General features: G+C 36.0%; 1 protein-coding gene and 1 long non-coding RNA gene across 3 annotated transcripts in view; both read left to right on the top strand.

The window, feature by feature from the left end:
* LOC132130044 (potassium/sodium hyperpolarization-activated cyclic nucleotide-gated channel 1-like) overlaps window positions 1–25,033 on the top strand; it is a 98,693-nt gene extending 73,660 nt beyond the window's left edge. The window contains exons 5-9 of one of the 2 annotated variants that reach the window (XM_059541643.1): window positions 6,981–7,127; window positions 8,675–8,915; window positions 13,072–13,236; window positions 16,157–16,220; window positions 22,985–23,317. In XM_059541643.1, the coding sequence (XP_059397626.1) occupies window positions 6,981–7,127; window positions 8,675–8,915; window positions 13,072–13,236; window positions 16,157–16,220; window positions 22,985–23,171 (804 nt within the window). In that variant the 3' untranslated portion in view covers window positions 23,172–23,317. Of the gene's footprint in view, window positions 1–6,980; window positions 7,128–8,674; window positions 8,916–13,071; window positions 13,237–16,156; window positions 16,221–22,984 lie in introns of both variants that reach the window. The other variant, XM_059541642.1, reaches the window with a different exon arrangement.
* On the top strand, window positions 20,860–21,979 carry LOC132130049 (uncharacterized). Its single transcript, XR_009428662.1, has 3 exons — window positions 20,860–21,221; window positions 21,261–21,709; window positions 21,744–21,979. It is a non-coding gene; the product is annotated as an uncharacterized LOC132130049 (long non-coding RNA).
* Window positions 25,034–25,892: the final 859 nt, after the last annotated feature.

Raw genomic sequence — 25,892 nt, 5'->3', positions numbered from 1 at the left:
AGGGTTGCAATGTCACCGCTGTAGTTTCATCCCAACATAATGCCAATTAAAATCCATTGCAAATGGATATTAGATGCGGCTCCCCTGCCCAGAGATCTGCAAATGGCATTCATATTGAACAGTGGTCACTATATGTATAACAGCAGAGGTCAAATGACAAAGCCAACGTTACTTGCCCATATTGCCGAGAAGAACAGCATCACTGGACATCAGCATACAGTATGTCTTATTTTGGATACCAGTGTGCTGGTGTCCCAACAAGGCTGTTTAACTAGCTTAACTACCATGTTACAGAGCAAACTGTTCAAGCAATCTAATTATAGCACTACACCTAGAAATATCAAAATGAATTAATAATAAATGAAAAAAAAAAATGTTGATACCGGTTGAGCACCTTGAATTATTCTTCACCAAAACAGTACGAACAACCACCTGGCTAACTGGCATACAGAATTTTCCAAAACCTAGTGAACTGCCATGCTGTGTATTGCTTATAAGATAAAACGGAGCATAAGAGTTCTATAAGAGTTCTATTCAGTTCTTTAGTTAATACTATTTACAGTTTAATGAAATATTAATTCACAGCTCTCACAATCTTTCTATATTTGTTTATTTATTTTTATTTATTTATTTTTGGCCAAACTGTAACTCAGAATTGCATGTCTTTCTACAAATTGTAATTTTAATAATAACATTATTATTATTATTATTATTATTATTATTATTATTATTATTATTAAAATAATTCATGCATTAATAAAAAATAATAATTATTGCAATTGATGTGTTGTTTTATTGTTGTTAAAGTAATAATAATAATATTTTGTTGTTTTGTTGTGGTTCATGTAATTACCATATATATTTTTTATAATACTAATAATGATAATAGAATGTAATATTATTATTTCCAGAAAGGCATGCAGTACTGCCTTAGAGTTTGGCCAGTATGATATAACAAGATCAACAACAATAATAATAATGACAACAACAACAACAATAATAAATGCTGTAAGAAGTGGTTTTATAAGAGATCTGATGAAGAATATTCTGAGTCAGCTCTTGCAGTGTCTGACTCATTGCTGATCCTATTTGCTGTTCCATTTGCAAAGACATGCATAAGAAAGCCGACTAATGGAAGATAACCATGCTCCAGCGGCCTTATCTCTCATCAGTCCACTCATCTGTAGCTTTGCAGTAGCAGATCTCTTATGATCAGCAGATCAGGCTAGCACATGGATGAGATCAGACCCAGAGAGGAGCCACGACACGTGGTTGTGTGCTGAGCAGGGAGCTGCATAGGAGTGGAAGAGTGAGTTCTTTCAAAGTGCAAGATCAAAGAAGATCGGCAGGAGAGCATTTTCCAAGAGAAGTGAGGTCAACGTTCACCTTATTCACCTGATGTCATTTCTGATATCAGTTTAGGAATAAACCCAGCCATTTTTCCTGGCATTTACAGAGCATTCCACAGCAGGAGCGCGAGGCGAGGATCAATATTTTATTGTTGCTTATAAATATGCATTCTATGTTGATACAAGAAAGTTATTATTTATAAACACTGAATGCAATTGCTGTGCTTCTATTTATCGGAAATTGTGTCAAAATCATAGAGTATGCAACAGATGGTTTATTTTGTGGTTTTGTTACTTCAGCAGGATCCAGAAATATAGGGACAGAACAATAAAATCAAATCATCTTGCCTATTCTTATTTTACCTTTTAGAAAATTAGGAGATCTGTATTATCACCCGCCTCACATGACCGCATCACAGTCTGTCCTCCCCAACCAGGTGACTTTGCAGTTTGGTGGAACAAAGCATCTTTCTGGTAGGTGTATTGTCCCTTCACTTTGAGGGGCAGCCTCAAGCACCTGAGACGCAGGAGAGATGCAGACAGGTTAGGCGGATTGTTTCTGACATCTAATATAACCCTGTCAGAGCCCAGCACACATTTAATGTGATGACTGCTTCTGCAAGAGGAAATGGGAAAAAAGAGAGAGGTAATCGTGATAAACAAACCTAATCTTGACAAAGCATTTCTGTTCCCACTCTGATAATAAACCCCAACATGGATTAGCTTAATGTGCTTTTGCACAAGATATAGTGGAGAGGAAAAATCTGAACATGCCTGTATTAACAAAAACGAAATGAAATTGAATGAAGGAAGGAAGAGTGGAAGATGACATTTTTAAATGAAAAGGACAAGAAATGGTAAGAAAAAGGGGCAAAATGGGGGGGGGGGGGGTGCTGGAAAGGAAAGGAAAGGAAAAGGTCAGAAGAGGAAAGGGAAGTAAGAAAATAGTGAAGGAGGAAAAGAAAGAAAGGAATGGAAAGAGTAATGATAGGTTTTGGAAAAGTCAGGTAAAAAAAAAAAACTGGTCGGGAAACAAAGAAAAGTATGGGAAAAATAAAAATATGGAACAGGAAGAGAGGAAGGAAGATGAAAGGAAATTGGAAATGAAAAGGGCAGGAAAGGAGGAAAAAATGGAAAGAAAAGAAAAGAAGGGACAGTATAGGAGTGAAGTGAAAGGAAAAGCAAAGCGGAGGCAAGGAAAATGGTCAAGAAAATAAAGGGCAAATGGAAGAAAGGAATGCAGGATGAAAGAAAAAGAAAAAAGGACTGTGCAACAAATTTCAGATTCAGAAATCCTGTCGATGGTTCTTTTGAAGCGGATATATAAACATGCTGCAGACACTGAGAGGACGCCAGCTGTCATTCACACAGACGCCAGAAACATTTTAGCATTACCTCAGTGGGAATCATGACGTCCATGTGAGCAAGCTTTATGAAATCCCATCAGGATGAAGAGAGTTTATCTGCTCAGGCAGTACCAATGATATTGTGCTTTAAGCCACATGCCCAAAACAGCTGGACTCCTCTGTGGTGTCTCACCACCTCAAGAGTACTCTTTTGAAAGCCTCTGCACTAACCAAAAAGTTTCCCTCTTTGTGAGTTAAGCGTAAATCAATGCACTGCAAACGCAAACAGGCCTTATCATGCTCTGACAGACGTGCTGTAATCAATGTAGAACAAGAAGTGGCATTGTTTTCTGTTTTCGCCCTCATTTTCGTCATCACCCTCCTTTTTACTGCAGCTTTTATTGCAGTGTGCAAGACGATGTTTATTCACAGGTACTGTCGTCACAAGGCTGTGACAATCCGTTAAACCAAACCGGCTGATCCCCTGATTCTGCTTCCTGAATATGTGTCTGTGTGTGTGTGTGTGTAAGCACACTCTGATTAAAATGGATGAGGTTCTGGAGTTTCTGGAGTTTTTGATCTCCAGATCGTGTTTTTCCATATGCGTTTGTGTAAAAGTAGGGTGGCCATCTGTCCAGATTTAGGTTGGAAAGCTTTTTTTAAAACTCTGTCCATCTACAGTACAGGCGCAACCTTGAGCCAGATGCTCATTTGTCCTCCTTTTACGATCATTACTATTTCATACTTTATCCTTACATACTGTTTACATACATCCTGTTTTTCATATATCTGTATGTAGGGAAGTAGGCGTTTTGAATGCAGCAAATTACTTAGCTTTTTTATTAAAAGACTTTTGAATGAATGAACAAATGAATCAATCGCTCACTCATTAAAGCAGTGACCTGTTGCCACCTACTGGCAGTTTTGGTTTTATATTTAAAGTATAACTGCATTTTCCCTTAATGGAAAAGTTTCTGTCACTGCTTATAGGTTTTGGAGTATTTTTCAGTTGTTGTCCTACAAAGAGTTCTATTTTTTGGTGTTAAAGAAATGGCCACCCTATGTAAGAGTCTTTCTATATAAGTTGTATAAGCTTCTGAACTATCTTAAAGTACACTATGGAGGCTTTCTTATGCACACTAGTCTACAGTACATGTATAATAATGCCAGGATAAACAGTGTCAGTGTCTCAGTAAGGAAGCCCATATCAGTGCTTTGCTTTTGCCCTGATGCCTAGTGACTCACTGTATCTCTACAAGAAGCTGATGGCACTTGCACTGACCATAGGCCACTCTTACTCATATTATAAATATTCAGCACTTGCTTTGACTCATCCAGATTAGAAACATAATTTGGGGAATTCACTAGGAATTAATAGTGCCTGCCTGTTTTAGCATTCAATTCCATTGCCTAAATTATGCAAATAATGGAACAGCGTTAACTAGTCCAGCCAAACAGCCTGGAGGTTTGGTTAATAAGGCATAATCTATAGTAGGCCTAATTAGCATGCTCAAGCTAAAGCAGCTGGTACCATCTTAGCATCCCACAGCCTGAAGACATCAGCTTTTAAATTCTCAAGGCCTCTGTCTAAAAGACGAGGATAAAGGCTTAATGTCTGGACTCTAAGTAGCCGTGGGTGTAGCCGTCTCCCTGTCGCAGATGCAGCAGAGAGAGACTGGGAGGTTTAGGAACATTAGTCTAATTGCTTGGTGCTTGAATTGTCATTTAAAGCCATTTCACTCGCACTGATAAAAAGACCACGCAGTCCAACATCAGAATGCTGTTTCTGTGCCGCTGCATTTCCCACACACTGCCATCACATATAACACAAATCGCTTTCCATGTAAGACAATCTGTTTACGGAAATAAAGATTTCAAAGTATTGCATCCTACATGTTTACAGTACTTACAGTCACTAACTTAGGAACGAACATGTTGTGTTTGTCACTGTACTGTTTCGATTCCTAAGGAAAGGAATTGATATGATTGGCTAAAATGGATGGCAGTGCTTTACTTGCATTTTACATTTATGAAAGGAATACTACATTTGCCAGATCATACACTGTTTATTTTGTCCCACAATGCAATGCATTCAATCTGTTCTTCCATTGCCAGTTTGATACATGAACTGAAAGTGGTCAACTTTTTTTTTTTTTTTTTTTTACTTTTGGCTGTTTGATCAAGGAGATATTTTTACCCAAATTGAGAATAAAAATAAGCGTTTTAATTTAAGAAAAAAAAAAAAAAACTATCAGCAAAAGTCTTAAGATTAATTTATGTTTTAATTTTATTAATTTATTTTAAAAATAATTTAACACTTTAGCATTGATGCATTAAATTGATAAAAAAAGTATTGAAGAAATAAATAAATTATGTAAAAAGTAACAGTAAAGATCTTAACTGATTTTAAATTAATAATATTTCAGAATGTTACAGTTTTACTATCGTTGCATTTTTTCATTGCAACTTTTTACAAATAGAGAATAAAGCATGTGTTTTCTGCACTGTATGTCAAAATTAATACAGCCTGTTTGAATTTTTGGAACAGTTTCTTTATTGGCTCTAAAAGGTAGACTAATAGACAGTTGAGAATAAACAACCCACACAGAGTTCATGTTCCTAACATCATCTATCATGAACAGAAGAGCTGATATAGATATGCAAGTCAATCCATGCAAAAGTATAAAATAGATTGTTTTGGGACAACTATAGAATGTCTTGGTATAATTTCCTGTGACATTATGGAATGGGCAGCCTGCTTAGAATGCATACATAATTGAATTGAATCGTAACAGAGATAGGTAATGGAGCAGGTGTTGCATTAGACATTCCTTCTCTGATGTCATCAGATGAGTTGGCAGACAGGAAGTGTTCATCCGCATGCACCACCTGCCCACAGACAATGACCCAGCACATTTCTCTCTGTGTGTGTGTGTGTGTGTGTGTGTAGATGTTTCATTTAAGGAACAATTCCTTGGGGGACACAAAAATAGAAGCAACTAAGACAATAATAGCCAAGATAATTTAGTCTGAAATTGCATTTTTTAAATCTCTGACTTTTGATTGCAAATCTGAAGACATGAAATCATGAAATACAAATGTAATCCTCTGACATTTCAACCTCACAAACTACTCTTATTTACATTTAGTCCTTAAAAAACTTACACTGCAGTCAAAATGTTTGGAGTTGGTGAGATTTGTTTTTATGTTTTTTTTTTCTTTTTAATATTTTTGAAAGAATTATCTTATGTTTGATGTTTTTTTTTTGTTTTTTTTTTTATTGTACCTGTAATATTTTTTTTTTGGGGGGGGGGGGGGGGTTGGATGAAAAGATAAAAAGGACAGCATCTATTTAAAATGGAAATGTTTTCTAACAGTATAAGTATTTATTATCACTTTTTATCAATTTAACACTGAAAAAAGCATTCATTTCTTTCTTTCTTTCAGAAAGAAAATGATTGACCCCAACTTTTGAACAGTAGTGTATATTGTTAGGAAAGCTTTCTATTTGGAATAAATGCTGTTCTTTTTAACTTTTTATTAATCAAAGAATCCTGAAAAAAAGTTTGGTTCCAAAAATATCACAGCTTCCAAAAAAAAAAAAATGTTTCCAATATTGATAATACATCAGCATATTAGAATGATTTCTGAAGAATCATGTGAAACTGAGACTGGAATAAGGATGCTGAAAATTCCTCTTTGCTTTGTATCACAGGAATAAATTGCATTTTAAAGTATATTAAAATAGAAAACCATTATATTAAATTGCAATAATATTTCACAATATTACGTTTTTTTTTTTTTTTTTTTTGCATTTCTGATCAAATAAAGGCAGCCATGATGAACAGAAGATCTTACTGATCCCAAACTTTTGAATGGCAGTGTACAGTATATATAATATTTTATTTTTATTTTATTTTATTAAGTAGCAGGAGATTAAAGTGTGGTGTGCAATGATTTTGGCTATAAATTTGCATATTTGAGTGTCAATGAGGTCGGAACACCTACTGTAGTCCTGCCAAACCCTAGTTCTTAAATATCTATTGTACAGTCATACAGCTGATACAGTCATATTCTGACCATGCTCATCAGAAAAGTACAATCTGACAATAAACAACAGCTAAGAACAGAAAAATGCCACACTTTAATCAAAAGTCTGACTTTGCCTTCCATTTAATCTAATTACAATCTGGGAGAAACAACTGGGAGTTTACTTCCAAGTCTCGCTTACTTGTTTGGCTCCAGCTTTTTTACTGAAAACTCTTTCTCTCCTTCTCTCTCACAGTACAAGCAAGTGGAGCAGTACATGTCCTTCCACAAGCTGCCGGCTGACATGCGGCAGAAAATCCACGATTACTATGAACATCGCTACCAGGGAAAGATCTTCGATGAGGATAGCATCCTGAACGAGCTCAACGACCCGCTAAAAGAGGTGAGACACAAATATCTCATAGTAGTGCTGATCTACGATTATACTATACTATTATATTACATATATATATAGGTCATCCAAATATTCTACACATACTACACAGAAAATTAGCATACGGTAGACAGTATATATGTATTGGGATTACATCAAAATTACCCAGAATGCAGCACCCATGGCATTGTGATTGAGCAGAAAGAGTGTTTATTATGACACAGCAAAGTAAAAAATAACACTGACGACTTCATCCTCAAAACACCTTTAACTCCCAGCAGCTCCTCCCTCCCTCCCTCCCTCCCTCCCTCCCTCCATCTCTCTTTCCTTCGGTTGGTCAGGGCTGCTATTTTTACATGCACCGCCTTGTGACAAACCAGCTTTAAATAGATAAAGTCTCCAGTTTGTGTCCCTAGTGGAGGTAAAGGGTAGGACGTGGCTATCAAACTCATTATTTCTCCTGTGTGGTTGCTGTCAGAACCTTCCTGACACTTTTCTGACTACGTCACGATTAAAAGCACAGTGCAATTTATTCTTCATACCCAAGCCACACTAAACAAACACATCCTTCACCCCGGCAGTATGGAGACAAGGAAGACTGAATATTATGTGCATTAGGCTTTCAGTGAAGGGCTGAAATGTGCTTGCCACCGACTGTATGGGTGCCACAACGTTTACTGCAATGCAGTGGGAAGAGAGTCTATAGATGCTTGTGATCATTGCAGAGGAGTGCTAAGCAAAAAAAATATAAAAAAAATAATTATATATATACATAGCTTTGAAATCTTCTGTAGTTTAGAAAGACATTTTGAATTTTCTGAGGTCATACAGTATTGTCCAGCCATACGAAATAATATATTAAATATTCAAAATATATTTCTGTGTTTTTGCTGACATTTAAGAAAAAGATGTAATTTCAGACAAACAACGATGCATACCAAATGTTGTCAGAAGGCAAAAACATTTCAAATAAATAAATAAAATAAATGAATACATAACATTTTTTTTATATATGACACCTTTTTAGGTTGTTTTACTAAAAACACAAAATATAAAAAAAAATTTTTATGAAATGCATTACTTGTTTGCGTTACTGTAATATTGAAAAACATTCAGATAAATAACCAAGTAAACATATGAATAAAATGTTTTGTTAATATAACATCTTCACATTACATAAAACATAATTATTATTATTTTTCTCTGTTCAATGCGTGTTGAGTGTGTTTTCTTCCTGTTTTGTCCGACAGGAAATTGTGTATGCAAAATTAAGCAACATTGCGATAAAAAACAAAACAAAACACTTTTACATGATTTCAGTTATAGATATGCATACATATCAAACGTTTTCACAAATCAAAAACATTTAAATAAATTAACAAAGGTTGTGTTTATATTGCACATTTTTAGGTTTTTCTACAGAAGCACAAAACAAAATCTAAAGTAACAATCAAAAATACTGTAATACTGTAAGAAAAAAAGAGAATAAATCAAATGCATTTTTTTTCTTTACTGTTTCACGTCTGTTGATTGTGCTTCTTTATTTTGTCCCACAGGAAATTGTGAACTTTAACTGTCGTAAGCTGGTGGCCACTATGCCGCTGTTTGCAAACGCAGACCCTAACTTTGTGACAGGAATGCTGAGTAAGCTAAAGTTCGAGGTCTTCCAGCCTAACGATTACATCATTCGCGAGGGGACCGTGGGTAAAAAGATGTACTTCATACAGCATGGAGTGGCCAGCGTCATTACCAAATTCAGCAAAGAGCTGAAACTCACCGACGGATCCTACTTTGGAGGTCAGTTCAAAACTCACAAACAGACGGCACAAAGTTTTAAACAATTGACAGTTTACTGAGCAAATAGCATGCATGGACACAAGGACATTGTTTACACATTCATGGTTTAACGCAAAAAAAAAAAAAACTAACCCTAACTCTCACCAATGCAATGCAATTATGTACATCCTGTTGTACTAATGGACCAGAGTCAAACAGACATGCCATGTACAGTACAAACCACAAGCTTTTAACTCTTAGAACAGCCAGACAGTGTTTTTATAATTCAGAAATGATGTCATGAATGACCTTGATGTCACATGTTCTTCAGTGTTACCTAAGCTGCACGAGTGTGGGAACAAAAACTGAATAAAGTGCACTGCGATGCCAGCCACCTGCTCCAGTGGAAAACCATCTGCTACTGGTATTTTGGCCCGTAGCCGTAACGCTGCTAGCATGTGTGTGTTTGTACACGGGGCCGAACGTGTGTCGAAGCTGCTGGCAGTGTCAGAAAATCTCTTCCTCCTCACTGCCTTCTGAAACTCAATACGCACTGACCTTGACCGACTTTTTTGACTGGCATAGGCTTTTCAGTGACCAATACCAAAGCTGACACTGAAAAGTCAGAAAAAAAATGGTATTTATTTACTTATTGGTTTATCAGTGGTTATCAATTGGTTTATAGGTTTATCAATTATTGATTCATTGATTCTTCAAATAGCAATTATTATTTAAACATTGACACACATTTTAATTAGTGAATAAATTGAAAAAAAAATGCATTCTTTACAAATTATTTACAAAAAAAATATATAAGTGCTATTTATTATTGTTATTCTAATAATTATAACAATAAATAAGAATATTATAATAAATTAGAATAATAAAAATGTATTATTAATAATTGTAATAATTAAAACTAATACAATATGTATAGCTATGATGATGATTAATTAGAAAAGCAAGTAACTGGGTCTATAAATCTAAAATCTTCGATTTTTGTACTTTAACACAATATGCAGTGGTTCAGTTTTAATAAAAATAATAATAAATGCAGATAAATAGTTCATAAAAAATAATTAATATTAATTTTAACAATAATAATAATTAATAACGAAAAAGAAAATGATGATGACCATTATTAGGTTGTTGTTATGATAATTATCATTGTTATTATTATTATAAAAAAATAATAATACTTTTATATTAAATTTTTGTAATGAAATTAATATACTTATTGTTGTTGTTGTTATAGTTTATTAACGATAATTACAAAAAAAATAACATTATTATAATGATGACAATAATGGGGATGACATTAATTGATCATTAAAATAAAAACTGGCCAGGTGAAATTAGAAAAGCAGGTATTTGGGTCAGTAATCCAAAAACCTTTCACAGATGTTTGCATTTTAAAACACATGCCATGTTTAATTTTATTAATAATAATAATAATAATAATAATAAAATTATTATTATTATTATAAATAATAATGATAATAAAAACATGCAGTGGTTCAAAGCATCCATGTAAGTAAACTGAACCTGTGGCAGTGTGCCGTGAGGTGAGGGCTAGTTAAGGTGAAGTGTTGATCACGATGAATCAGGTAAACCCTGTCTGTTAGCTCACAGCTGGCATACGTGCTAAACCGACGGGCCTCCAAGGCTATGAGGTCAAGTGTCATTTCCATTTGCAGAGGCCCAAGAGATTGGATTGGACGCTCTTTTGTCAGGGTGAGAGAGACACACCTTCACACATTTGCTAGTTTAGGCGCTAACTCGTTTAGGCACTCATCCTCTCTGGCCACAGAAGTGCAAAATAAGACAATTAATACAGGAATCTGAAATTTCATGAAGTTTCATCATGGTGTTGCTTTCAGACTCTTTTGACATTTCTGTTGACGTTATTAGCCTGTGAAATTGTAAATTGTAGTGACATTTCAGCCTAACTAACCAATTAGAAATAGAACAGCAAGCGTCCTCAACTTGATACTGCACCTCATGACGCAAGAGAGATGGCACTTTTCCATTAAAATTCTCCAACACCTTGTTCCCACTCCCAGCTGGAGAGTGTTGTTAGCATGTCCCGCGGGCTACACAAGACTTTTTCCACAGCATTTTTCCTGTCCAGGACAAAATGTCAAGAGTATCAACTCTAGACTCTGTAAATAAGGCTACAAATCTGTCATTTTGAAGGACAGGATGTACAGTACTACATTTACAGAAAATATATATACAGAGGTGGGTAGTAACGAGTTACATTTACTTCGTTACATTTACTTGAGTAATTTTTGGGGGTAACGAATACTTTTCGGAGTATATTTAAAGATGGGTACTTTATACTCTTACTTGAGTAAATTTTGGGGGAAAAATCTTTACTTTTACTTCGTTACTGTGGGCGACGCTCCTCTCGTTACTTTATCTTAATGCAATAAATGTTATAAATTCTTCAGTTTATTCCAAAGGCGCCGTTTACTTTTCTCTGGGCAATGAGCGATGCCCATTCGCGAATGATTCATTCTTTTGAGTCAATTCTGTTCAAAGGCTTGATCAAACCAATTGGCAAACGAGTGAATTGGTTCATGAATCAGTTTGAATGAGTCGTTCAGTTCCCTGCCGCGCGTGCTGAGCATCTGAAGTGGTTCACTCAGAGTTGTAACGTTCAAGAACATCAGCAGTGTTGAAAACATGGCTATGGAACGAATCTTTAATTAAGATATTGATTTCACAGTGTTAACAGTTTCAGTGATTTTAATGGGAGTTTCTGAGAGTGATTGAAATCTAGACTGTCAGTGAAAATGATCTTTAATAATGTAAATGTTATTTGCTCTCTTTCTGAACAATGAAAGATTAGTAGCAATATTTATATCACATTAACTTTCAATGTTAAATTCACATTTAATATAAAGTCAGTCGTATTAAAAATATGTTATGGCATGACACCTATATCTGTTACTTAAGTAAACAGACAGGGTTTTATAATAAATTACATAAATTGGAGTAAAGGCTGATGAAATATATACATTTATACACACACACATACATTACATACATTTTATCTATATATCTAAATAAAAATAGGCTCAGTATATATGACCCAAAGTAACTAGTAACTAACTACTTGAGTAGATTTTTTTTTCGATACTCTTTTACTCTTACTCAAGTAACTATTAAAGACTAGTACTTTTACTTTTACTTGAGTAAATATTTCTAGAAGTACTCTTACTTTTACTTGAGTACAGTTTTTGGGTACTCTACCCACCTCTGTATATATATAAAAAATCTGTTGTATTTACTCCAGCTCTAGCTTACATACATTAAATAGAGTAAACCCATGCACTTCTCAAGGTGAAAGATCCATGAAAGGGCCATCTGCACAAGATGTTCTCTAAGCACTAAGGACTTTAGATTAGTGACGACTCAACAACAAGGTTCATTACAAATCTCTCTGTGAGACACTATAATCAATGAATCACTTACTTCTCAACCACTTTTAGGTAAAAATAAATAAAAAATGTGTTTCAAAATATTTGTATTTTATTTTATTTTTTTTAACATTTAATTGTCTTTGTTTTATTAGCGTTAGCATTATTATTATTATTATAAATGCTAAAATACAAAAAAGAAAGAAAAACAACAGAAAATAATAATAATAATAAATTGATGTTGTTATTGTTTCTGTTAAATAATATTTTTTGTTGCTTTTATAAGAACGACAGATTTAATAATAAATACATGTATAAATATAAACTATTATTATTTTAGCTTTACTTTTGGAAAGCCATGATATAGATGTCGTTAAACTGTCAGCAGTAATCCCAATCAAAAAGAAACGGTCTTAACTCCTTATCATCAGGGCATCAACACACAGGCAAATGCTAAAGTCATTCACCACAAGACCTACAAATGAAAAGTGTTGCATAACCATTTAATAAGAATGCTGTTCTTCTGTTTATTCATATAATGTCTGATATGTATAAAAAGCTCCACCTGCCACATGTTAAACCAGATATAGTATGTCTCGTGCTGCGTCTATATGTTTTTTTTATCTTTTCTTCTACTCAAGGTTGCTCTTCTGCTAATCCAGCTAGCCTTGAAGATGCTCAGCCGGCCTTCTTGTCCAACGAGTGACCTTATATAAAACGTGTGATATGTTTAATTCATCTGTTTCCCACAGAGATCTGCCTGTTGACGAAAGGTCGTCGTACAGCTAGCGTCCGCGCTGACACCTACTGCCGACTTTTCTCGCTGTCCGTGGACCATTTCAATGAAGTCTTGGAGGAATATCCCATGATGCGCCGTGCTTTCGAAACTGTGGCTATCGATCGCTTGGACCGCATCGGTAAGACCAGAATCCCAACCCTCGCCTTCTCTTCTTGTCTAATGCCTGAACCTTGTGTGTGTTTATTGCGTGTTTGTCCTGTCTTCCATCGCACCTCAATCATCTACCATTGTGTTGCATGATGTGTCTATATGCTACCTTATTTTCTACCTTTTTTCTTTCTCCAAATATCTCGAATGAATTCTAGCCATTAAAAATCGTTAGAACAAACTGTAAATGCTAGGCTTAAGTAATTGGTCTGTTGGTAAGCGACAGTGCATGTAGCCGTCCTGCCCGGGGCCGGTCGCCCTGCTGGTTTTGGTTCAATGTCATCCCCAAATAGACGCATGGAGGGTGGACGGAGGCAAACCCTCACCTGCATGAGCCTCCGTTCCACTCCCCCACCTCGCACACCTGGGTATGAGCACCACCCCGTCCTCCCTTGACCCGTAGCAGCAGCAGTGCGCCCCTTAGAGGGGGTTTGAGCTGGTGCACTAAAGGGCAAGGCTAAAATTATTACCTATCAATTATTACCAGTTCTTCACATGTTAGTATAGTCCCTGCTTGTTTTTAAATGCTTACTTGATTATATTTATTTACTTAATTTTTTTTTCTTAAAACAAAGAAATAATTATAACAGGCTTATCAATTTAATTGAATTCAATTTATGGTAACACTTATGTATAGTTTTAAAATAAGTATCCATTTTTACACACTAGTTAATGAATTGGGCAGTACTTTTACAGCATTTATTAATCTCTGTTAATGTTAATTTATACATTTTTAACATTTAGAGTGTAGAAACAGTTTCCACTCAGATACTGTTTGAAAATGTCACAATCAATTCAAAAGAAACACACTCTGAAACATACTCAAATAAACAATATTTGATTTATCTTACTTCAAAAACATATTATTGTTTACAGTGTATGAAGTCATATAAATGTAATTTAAACATTTTTACAAATTAACATTAATTAATTGATAAATGCAAAAAAAAAGGTTCATTTTACCTAATGTATTAACTAATGGTAATAAATTGAGCCTTAATCTAAAGTTTTTAGAATTTATTTGCATTATTTTAAAACATATTGTTCCAAAACAGCATTTAATATTTGTTTGTTTTTGTTTTTTTGTAGTTTTATTTGTGCAAAATTTGCATGAATCACTTCAAAATTCATTAAATTACAACATTAAAATCTGAAATATCACATTTATATTTAAGAAAATCAGTAACACCTTATACACCCACCTCATTTTTCACATTTACTACTTTACTGAATGCTCTTTTCCATAAGAACATTTCCTAAAATTAGCATTATTTTTGTACTGTGCTTCAAAAAGTCATTTTATAAATTCTTTAAATAGTTTTACATTTAAATTCATTATCACTCACACCACTCTTCATAGAAAGACTGAAAAGAAGGATTTCTCTTTCAACCAGTTTCAAAGGAAGAATGGAAAATAAAAAAGGGATTTTATTCAAGCTGTCATAAGACACATCGGGTTCTGTAATGCTGCATATTGTAGTCTTTGTCTCATTGTTGAGATACAGGCCACCGTTCATCATGAATTTGAACTGTGTGGAATTCAAATGTGAGTAAATGCATTCTGAACATTCGTAGAATATCGGTTTTATGTTCTGCACCATTCAACGGGTTCGTTCTTTGACCTTGTCACCACTTTTTTATGCTATTCAATTGAATTCTCTGTCACTATGGTATACAGTAGGATCTAGAGCATGAGCCTTGTTACTTTTCACCCAACATTTCCATGAATCTTTTATTTAATAGGAATATTTAACTTGTTTGTGACAGACCAGATTTGAAGTGAAGCACAAATGCATCTTAAAATCAGTGGTCACATCCAAGCATAGCTCCAAAATATGCAATTCTTAAAAAAAAAAAAAAAAAAAAAACAAGAGTTGATATGAGTATATAATACATTCATATAAAAATGTGTCTTGTTTCTTTCTTTGCACCTTTTGATTTCACAGTTCATAAGATAAAACCAGAAGATAATTTAAGATGTGACCTGAAAACGCAAAGTAAATATTTCTCCTTTGAGCATATGAATCGGTTATGACGTATACTAATATAGCATGAAGCCCTGCATAATTTCACAACTTGAGTGCATGCTAGAAACATAACACAGAATATCCCTTTTTAAGTTCCATTATACAGTCATTTGCATTAAAAATAAAAAAAAAGCACCTGCTTGCCTGCATCCAAAAAAACAAAACAAAAATAAAGTTAATTTTAGATTATAGTTATAGGTTCTATTTATTTATTTATTTACATTTTCCCTTGGTTCTTTTTATTTTTGTGTTTATTTGCTAAATTCTGGCATGCTGCTATTGACTTGCCTTGCACTAAAAGTTGGATTGGATTGGTTTGGATCAATATGCCCACACCATTGTGACATGCACGTCACAACTAATCAAAAACATATAAGAATTGATGTAATCGGCTCAATCAAATCTAATTCAATTCAATTCAATGAAACCCTAAGACGACAGTATGCATTACGCTGTCCGAATTCAAAACTAGGGTTCTATCTGTACCCAGCTCTGTTTGTGGCATTGATGTTTTTACCCTTTAAATGTCAGTCACAACAGTGTAAACAAAGCTACGACGTGCATTTGTCCTTTCATGTGGAGAACGGGCTTGTACTAGATTGCCACTGCAAGTTGCCAGCACTTACAAAACACTTCTGATTTGAGATTAGTCCAACTAAAACAAGGGGTCTTGTCTCATACAAGGGAAAAATACGGACCGTGACATGATTGGTGCTCCATGTACTGTTTTTTGGACTGCAAGTGCTTGTCTCGTCCTAAGCAAAAGAATTTGACAAAAAAGAAAACAAAAGTTACCATGCATTAACCAGAATGACATGTTGTACAATTGATGTATCTATCTTTATTTAAAAATTATTTGACCAGGAGCCCCTCTTGAGATGAGCTCATCTCGTTTTCAAGAGTGTCCTGGCCGACCAGTAGGCAGCAGGTAAATTCCTCATGACGATCCAGATTTTCCCCCCTCACATCTGAAATGATCCACAGGCTTAAGGTGCACCCAGTGGACCTCAAAACGAAGGTTAAATCAAACAAATAAAAGGCCATTGTAAGTAAAAACAAGGTTGCATGCTATTGTTAAAGTCAAGGCAAGTAATTTTTATGTCATGTTTGGCCATTTATCGTATATCTGTCTTTAAAGTAATCAGTGCATGCATACTATTTGATTGGTTTTAGAAATTCCAAAAGATGTGCTTCACTTAAGGTTTTTACTGCAAGGAAATAATCATAATGAGAACAACGCTGCCGCTTGTTATGATGATGTTGCAAAACAAAAATGTTAATATTTGTCTGTATCTTTAATAGTGGTGGGAAAGATACTTTAAAATGAGCTTACTAAGCCTATTTAAAATAGTTAATTTACAATCAAGCTATTTTACAGTCTTAAAAAGTTGTAAAAGGTTTAAAAGGTTGTTTGAGCTCAATGGTGTGCCACATTCACGGCCCACTGTGTTCCACTCATTAATTAGAGAATGGGAGGCAGACTCCAAGTTATTAGGCATCTTTAGTGGCTCACAGATACAAAGAAACATAGCCCAATATCCCCATGCAGACCCCAGAAGATTGCAGCAGAGGGCTAATGTGTCTCAGTGGAGGCCGTCAAGCTTAAAGGTGAAATAGAATGTTCGGTTCTGCTGAATGTCTAAGAACAATCAATGGAGATGCGTGTTTCTCCGTACAAGCCCCATAGGTTTTGTTCTGAAAGAGACTGTGGGTTACTGTGAAATCAGTGCTAAAGCAATGTTCAGAATGTCTTTTTTAAGAGTCTTCTTGCTCACAATCAAATGTTGTGGCACTCTCAAATTATATTTTTGCCCAAATATAAAAGTCCTTACAAGAAATAAACATTACTCAATTATTTCTTCTAAACAATGAGACAGAGAAAGAAAGAAAAAAAAGAGTTTCAGCAAAGTCTGCCATCAAACAGCGCTTCTTTCCGAGACACGTCACAAAAATGAATAGGAATATTTGACACTCCGATGTAAGATATATGTCTATAAAAAAACCTGAAATGTCTACTTCCTTTTAAAATGAATCAAAAGGAAAACAAATATTTTCAGATTATATCATCTGTATGACAGCCTTGTCTGTCTCGGAGCTCATTATCTGCAGTCATATCTGTGTGTGAACACCCTCATCACATAGATATAAATGATAGAAAACAGAACATATCATGATTCATCCAGGCCTGCTTTTTGTCGGTTTTGGAAGAATACCTGTTATGACATTGCAGCATGATGAATGCTACAATCTAGGAATAACTAGATCAGTGTTTACTGATCTACTATCAAATGTTTAGAATGTGCTAAGCAAATAGAAATGAATTTATAATATATCAGAATGTTGTTTATGAACTGTGGTTATACAGACAAAGCATATGTGCTAGTGCTAATCGTGTCGTTGTTTTCTGTAAGGAGTGGGCAAAAGTAGTATTAGTGACTGCTAATGTGTACATGTGTATTAAATATGGTACTTATTGCTTTGATAAGTTTAATAACAGCTTGATACACGTACCCTGGTTTCAAAAACAAGGCTTAAGTCTAGACCCAGACTAAAATGCATTTCTGAGCTGTTTTAACTGAAAGAAACTTGCACAGATATACCTTAAAATATGTCAGTGACATTGTTTCAAGATGCACAGCAATAATGTTTTCTTCTAAGGCACGATTATAAAAGTTGCTTAAATGCCTTAACAGAACTATGGCCTAATCCTAGCTTAATATAAACCCAGTCTGTGAAACCAGGTCTTAATGTTTAACTTCTCTCAAGCTTGTTTTTTTATTCAGATATTTAGCAAAGTTATTCTATTTGTAAACCAAAGGAGGTAAATGTTTTTATTAAAATAAGTATTACCGTTGTTTTAAAGCTAAAAGGCTAAACTATTCCATGTTTAACTTAAACTGAAAGAATTATGTTTCATTTCCATTGTCTATGCACCAAGGTTATAGGGATTTTAAAATGTAATTAATGATTCGAGTAATTAAGTTAATTATTGAGTAATCACATTTATTTTCAGACAGAGTAATTAGAAAAGTAATTCAAATACAATATTGACGATGTAATCTATCTATCTATCTATCTATCTATCTATCTATCTATCTATCTATCTATCTATCTATCTATCTATCTATCTATCTATCTATCTATCTATCTATCTATCTATCTATCTATCGTATTTCACACTATTATATTTTACATACAATGCATTAAACTGAGCATATATTGTTGATGCCATTAATTAAATGCTATAAAATTAACATTCTATAAGCTAAAAGGATTCATAAACTGTTCTCTAGTACAGGGGTTTTCAAACTGTGGGTCGCGACCCACTCGTGGGTCACGGAATGGAACAAGGTGGGTCGCACAAAGTCACTTGGCTGCAGCTAATTTTGCGTTTCAATGACACACAGACACTAACACAGTTCAGTCTAGGGCTGCACGAATGTGACGAGTGGGGCGGGGCCTAGTGCCATGGGAACAGAGCTAGGCCGGTGGAGTGATTGGGAAATGAGCAACACTCACCGGTCTCAAGAACCACGGAGGAGATCGGAAAGATACAAAAGAGGAGCGATGACAGTGAAGGACGAGAGAGGACCAGGCCTGGGTTTTATTTTGTGTTTGTTTTTTATTTGTGCACGGCAGTCATCCGAGAGGGGCTGTCGCGCTGTTTTGTGTTTATTTGGTTATTAAAACTTTGTTTGATTGTCCGCCGGTTCCCACCTCTTTCCACGAAGGAGTCATCGAGGCGGTGGGCTGGAGTGAGTTCGCCCCCCCCCCCCCCCCCCCGGCAACTCACTCCAGCCCACCACATCGAGCACCCTCGGCGGCAGACTCCTTCGCCCTGCTCGATGGCACTGCGGATTCACCCCAGCGGCGAAGGATCTTCGGCAGCGCGCCCCTCCTTCCTCCCTGGCTTCGGCACCAGTGTAAAACATTAAAATCTTCACAATCACAGGAAGAAGGAGGCGGGAACTGGGAACCCACTCATCACAACGATATAGCCCACCAACATTAATAATGAACTGCAATATCCTTAGTGTGATTTTCAAATTGCAATTAAGTCCGTGTGCGTTGCGTGTTTTGAAGGTCTCAGAGCAATGTCATTAAAAGGTTCAATCGGTCTTTTTTTACCTATTTCACAATTATTTTAATCTCCAAACTGTTTTAGATAGTTCTGCTTTGCTTCTTATGCTTTTCTAAAAAAGTGTTGGATTGTGCTCCGTTCTCGCCGACACACACGGAAGGATCATGAATGCAACAAAACACAGCAGCGCAGATCACACTTCACTGGAGTGAGCCTGCTTCACGTTTTTATGGACACTACATATTTTAACGCCAGTAAACAAAAATTAAAACTTGTAAATTTGTAGTGAAATTTTCAGTTGTACTCTAAAATAAAATGGTTATTTTTCTTAAATACTTAATTTCTGTCATAAAAATTTTAAGTAAGATTAGGTTTAAAGTAATTTCACTCGTTGTTTTTTTTTTTTTTTTAATATTTTGGTGGGTCGTGAAATATATTACACTTGTCTAGGTGGGTCGTGGAATGGAAAAGTTTGGGAACCACTGCTCTAGTACATCAAATGGACTTTATACTTAAATGCTCATGTTGCTCATGTTGCTCAAATGCTCATGACTACTAATTAGATCACTTTGGTTTGAGATTGCATTCTTTCCATTTAATGACTGATTGATCTTGAAGGACCTTGTCTAGATCCCCTTCTCTGCTGGCGCTTTAGAGTCCTGTGAATAACATGTTTCTGATCAACCCCTCATTCACAGAATTCACGATACCTCCAAACCTCTTTTCAGACATCACGTAAGTTTATAGATATACATTGAGTCTTAATTTAGAAGTAGACCGTAGTCTGTGGCGTGTCGGTAGATTACACATCATGGCCTTTGCCTTCCGAGAACAAACGCACAAAGGCCATTTCTTTCAGGGTGGGTTGTAAAAATAATGTGCAATCAGTCACTATATTTGTGTAAGGAAATAGCGTATATTTGGATACGCAAGGTTACGACAGGACTGTAAAAACTCAGAGACGTCTCCAGGGAGGCTTTTGTTCTTACCACGATTATGTATACATTATTCCTGTCCCCTGAATAACCGTTCCTGTCGAGACCGGACTTGTTCATCCTCAAGAGCCCCTTTCTTTCTCAAGTGACATGATATCTCACATTTTCTCCCTCAGCTAATAACAAATGAAGTGGTGCTGAAACTCTGTGTTATTGGTTATTGATCGCTTCCCCCCGTGGGAATGGTCTTAAATAAAATGCATGTATTACAGTAAGCTATTTGGAGACAGTGTTGAAATTCCTTCATCCTGACAGTTTACTTTCATGCTTTACCACATTATGTTCTTAATAGCAGATCATGTTGTTCTTATTTTAATTTAAACCATCATCCATCTGGCGATGATGGCTAATGTCCACATACTTTTGGCTATGTAGTGTATGTTTATACAACAAAAGTATTATTTCCATATCACATTAAATCTTACTGTATGTGCCCGTCTACTTAAGCCATCTTGGTTTATCAAGTCTTTTGCCCATTATTTTTTTACTATTTCAGTAATGCCTGACAGGTATTCGTGACAATTTATGCATGCTTTTCCAAAAAAAATTTTTTTTAAATGCTATGGTATTGTTCATGGAACTTTTCCAAAGTTTAAAGAATAGTATTCATGATGCAGTGATTAAATATTTATCACCACCTGTTTTGACGCATTGCAAAACTATTAGAACCCCGCCGCCCCCCATAAACTAGTCCCACAATAATAAAGTCTTAAATTCAATCTAAAATAATTTTTTCCTCTAATCACAAAATGGTGTAATAGTCCTTCCTTAATGATTAAATATATAACAGCTCTGCGCTCAACACTGCAGACAGTTTGACTGTAAAACTTTATATGTCCCAAAGAGCAGCTGGGTCATGAAACCTTTTCACCTTGAATTTTAAAAACCTCAGGATTCCTCCTGCATGATTCTGTCATACAGCTATGGCGGAGAGATTGATATCCTATTGTTTTATGCATTCAGCTCATAAGAGCTCTACTCAGTCGTCTTATGTAACAATAAAGCTATGCTCAGCTATTGTGTACAAAAGGGCAGTAATAGTAGAGTTTCATGGAAAAATCGATACATCCCTCATTTATGATAGCAGCAAAACTGTGACTTGAAAAGAAACTTTAAAAGAAACAGATCTAAATCCATTTGGCACACTGGAGTGAAGTTAAATTCATATTTGAAAACCCTAATAACCTTCTAGAATTGTTTACAAACATCAGTCAGTCAATCAGTTGATTTTCCTTATTTCAACTTCCAATTTATAGCATATGGCATTGATTTCACAGTAACCCAAAGAAACAGATCAAACAGATGACTATTAATTGTATTGATCAATGATTATACCTATATGTAGTTCCAATAAAAAAAAAAAAAAATTTTTAAGCATAATCTGTATAAATAAAAATGTAAATAACTTTCCAAAATTGCAAATAAATAGGTATTTGAAAATAATAAAACAAAGTAAATTGACGTTTAAAATGTTACTAAATGTAACAAATTATAAATTATATTTCATATTTATATATTTAAATTGATCAAAAATGCAAATAGCTTTTATTTATTCATTTTCCAATGCTAAATCAATTTATTTAATTTTACTGTTACATTTAATTTAAAACTTTTTTTTTTGTCTTTTTGAAAATTATTTTTAAAGTGACACTCCCATTCCTCCCCCAACACAAAACCTTAGCCTAACTTAGCTATTAGGGTAGATGGACAATAAAAAGCAAATATTTAAGAGAAGAGACAATAACAGTCATGAATACAACAACTACAACTAAGTTTATACCCAGAAATATCCTAGGAAAGGCTTGTGGGATCATTAGCTGATGACGATATATATATTTTTTTCAGAGTAAAGGCCTACTATTACTCAGTGTAGTGCAATAAAACATTGTGTTTGTTCTCTTATAGTAAATAGATACCCCGCTGGAAAACAAACAGCTTAGACATACCCAATCTATCTCGTCTCCTAGCCTGGCCAAGCTTGTCGACAGCTAAGTTTAGCTGGTTGTGGTCTCAGAGCCTTATCAAGTGCTCAAAACCCCTCTAAAAAAAGCAAAGGCTTGACGCTTGTTTTTCAGCAGGGTAATGAAACTCGTAATTTATCTGTGGTGTGCTCTGAGATTGTGATGTTTTAGACTCCAAAATGTTTGTATTTGCTCTAGCAACAGTGAAAAACAAATGTGAGATTGAGATTGAGTTCATAACCATATGAGGTAAGCACCTCCAGATGTTGAATCCAACATCATTCCTACTCCAAAATCTCTATTTATGGGTGACTAGCCTCCCCTTTCTACATTTGTGATACCTTTGTGCTTCTCCTCTCACTGTTCAACACCCTTTGTTGTCCCATTTGGTCTAGACTAAGGGTGTCCAAACTTGGTCCTGGAGGGCCGGTGTCCTGCAGAGTTTAGCTCCAACTTGCCTCAACACACCTGCCTGGAAGTTTCTAGTATGCCTAGAAAGACCTTGATTAGCTGATTCAGGTGTGTTTAATTAGGATTGGAGCTAAACTCTGCAGGACACCGGCCCTCCAGGACTGAGTCAGGACACCCCTAGTCTAAATGTTACCCACTCAGCCCGACTAAAAACTGACTCTCTTTCGGTTTCACCTCCAAACAGGGAAGAAGAACTCACTCCTGCTCCAAAAATTCCAGAAGGATCTGAACGCTGGCGTCTTCAACACTCAGGAGAACGAGCTGCTGAAGCAGATCATCCGGCAGGACCGAGAGATGGTGATGATGGTGGATCGGAAGCAATCGGTCACGGGGATGAACTCCACGCCGATGTCTGGAAACTCCATCATTAACTCTCCCGCCCAGCCACCGTTCAGTACAGCAACTGCCATTCTTGGGAACAACCAATTACAGCAGCAGGCCGCCCCACTAAGTTACAGCACCTCCGCTACTATAACCCTGTCAGGCCGCATGCCGCCCTCACAGGGCGTCACGTTTTCGGCACCAAGCGTTTCTCACGGCAACTTGAGCACCTCTTCTGCAAATCCCCCTACTCCCTTGCAGCAGCAAACAGGGGCAATCATGTCTCCTTGTTCGTTCACCACATCCATTTGCAGTCCCCCAGTGCAAACCCCTATAGCCAGCCGAACATTCCAGTACGGATCACCGACGGCCTCCCAACTGTCCCTTGTACAGCAACCCTTATCCCAGCAGCCCTCGCCTGCTTCCATACCTCAACAACCGCCACAACAGCCGCAGCAATCAAAAGGGGCGTCTCCTCAGAGGAGTGATGTCCACAATAGCGCACAGGTGCTCCAGTCAGGCAACCTGAGCAAGGACATACGCCACCTCTCTGCCTCGCAGCCATCACTGCCCCACGAGACCTCATTTGCTGCCCGGGCACATCCCACATCGGGCGAATCACTCGCTTCCATTCAGTCACCCATTGGATCCGTGGCAGGCGTCCAGGCCCCGGGCTCTGTCCTGCAAAGCGGCATCCGCACCAACGTTCCACAGAGGGTTGCCCTTTTCCGGCAGATGTCATCGGGCGCATTACCACCGGTGCGCCCGGCGCCCTCTAGTGCTCAGCACAGGGATTCCACAGGCTCCAGGAGAGAGTCGGCAGTCTTAAGCAGTACAGAGACGGAACAAGACAAGATGCGGTTCGCATCAAATTTATGATCCTGTTTTATGTTTTTTCATGTTCATTTTTTTTTAAAGATAATTTGAGTGATTTTTAAGGAGAGACTAAAGAATGTGGAAAAGACTTTCCTCCAACTTCCTCTGAGAAAAAAATAACCTCATAGCTATCCTGAACAGAATTTCCTTATACTATATTTTAGACACACTTCCCATTCAACTTAAGAATGTATATTGTACAAATATATATGAGCAAATCCAACTAGAATATTTGGTATTGACCACATGAGAAAAAAACAACAACTCTAGTATAAACACAAGTCTTCCTCTCTAACATATGTGACTATAATGTGTCTGAAGATGTTCATTCCTGTTGATATTTTCCTTACAGTCTGGATTTTTTTTGTTATTGTTTTTGTTACTGGAATGCTTCTGAATGTGTTTTATTTACCATCTTTGTTCTCAACGAGATGACAAAACAAGTCCAGCATTCAGCAGCTTTTGGCATCACTGTGGAAAATGTTTGTGCAAATCGAACCTGGGAAATACTGAATTGTTTAAAAAGCACATCTAAAACTTTTAGCGGCTGGAAAAAAAATTATATTAGAAAATGCTCAGAGCATCAAATCAAGGTGCAGTTTCGATCTCTGCAATACTTTGTGTTGTGCAGTAATTCCGTTGGGTTTCAAGACAGCATTTGTGCATTAAAGGGAATGTATTTTTTTTTCTTTTAATTTTTTACAAAGGATGCGTGGTCAAATTGGATGGTTTTATTTTATATATCGGATTTAAGGACAAGGAGGACATTATGAAATGTCACTTAAAGACTGTACATTTACTGTACAATATTTATAAAACTAAAGATAATCACCATTATGCAATAGACTGTGATATAAAGATTACCTATATGTGTGTTGTACATAGTTTTGTAGAACTAGTATTTACAAAAGTAATGTGTGGTGCATTTCTCAAACATGGCAATGTCTTATCTCTGTCAGCCGCCTGGGTAATGCCTATACTGAATATGCATATGCATATATATATATATATATATATATATATATATATATATATATATGTGTGTGTGTATGTGTGTGTGTGTGTGTGTGTGTGTGTGTGTGTATATATATATATATATATACACACACATACATACAGTACAGACCAAAAGTTTGGACACACCTTCTCATTCAAAGAGTTTTCTTTATTTTCATGACTATGAAAATTGTAGATTCACACTGAAGGCATCAAAACTATGAATTAACACATGTGGAATTATATATGGAATTATATACATAACAAAAAATTGTGAAAAAACTGAAAATATGTCATATTCTAGGTTCTTCAAAGTAGCCACCTTTTGCTTTGATTACTGCTTTGCACACTCTTGGCATTCTCTTGATGAGCTTCAAGAGGTAGTCACCTGAAATGGTCTTCCAACAGTCTTGAAGGAGTTCCCCGAGAGATGCTTATCTCTTGTTGGCCCTTTTGCCTTCTGTCTGCGGTCCAGCTCACCCCTAAACCATATCGATTGGGTTCAGTTTCCGGTGACTGTGGAGGCCAGGTCATCTGGCGCAGCAACCCATCACTCTCCTTCTTGCTCAAATAGCCCTTGATGCCTTCAGTGTGACTCTACAATTTTCATAGTCATGAAAATAAAGAAAACTCTTTGAATGAGAAGGTGTGTCCAAACTTTTGGTCTGTACTGTACATACACACACAAATGGTAATATATGACAACAAACATCAGAAAGATTCATTACAGATAAGAAAACCTTAATGCAATTAGTAGCATAACACAGTAGGTATACTAAAGACAATATATGTATTGAACAATAACATGCTGGTCATAACATAAAGTTATATGAGTGATTACAGTGGCACGAAACCACTGCAGTGGGGGGGGGGATATGCATCATCATCATCATCATCAG

The sequence above is a fragment of the Carassius carassius genome, chromosome 47 (genome assembly GCF_963082965.1).
Source record: "Carassius carassius chromosome 47, fCarCar2.1, whole genome shotgun sequence".
Lineage (NCBI taxonomy): Eukaryota > Metazoa > Chordata > Actinopteri > Cypriniformes > Cyprinidae > Carassius > Carassius carassius.
Note: the sequence above shows the minus strand (reverse complement) of the source record. Positions and strands in the feature narration are given on the sequence as shown.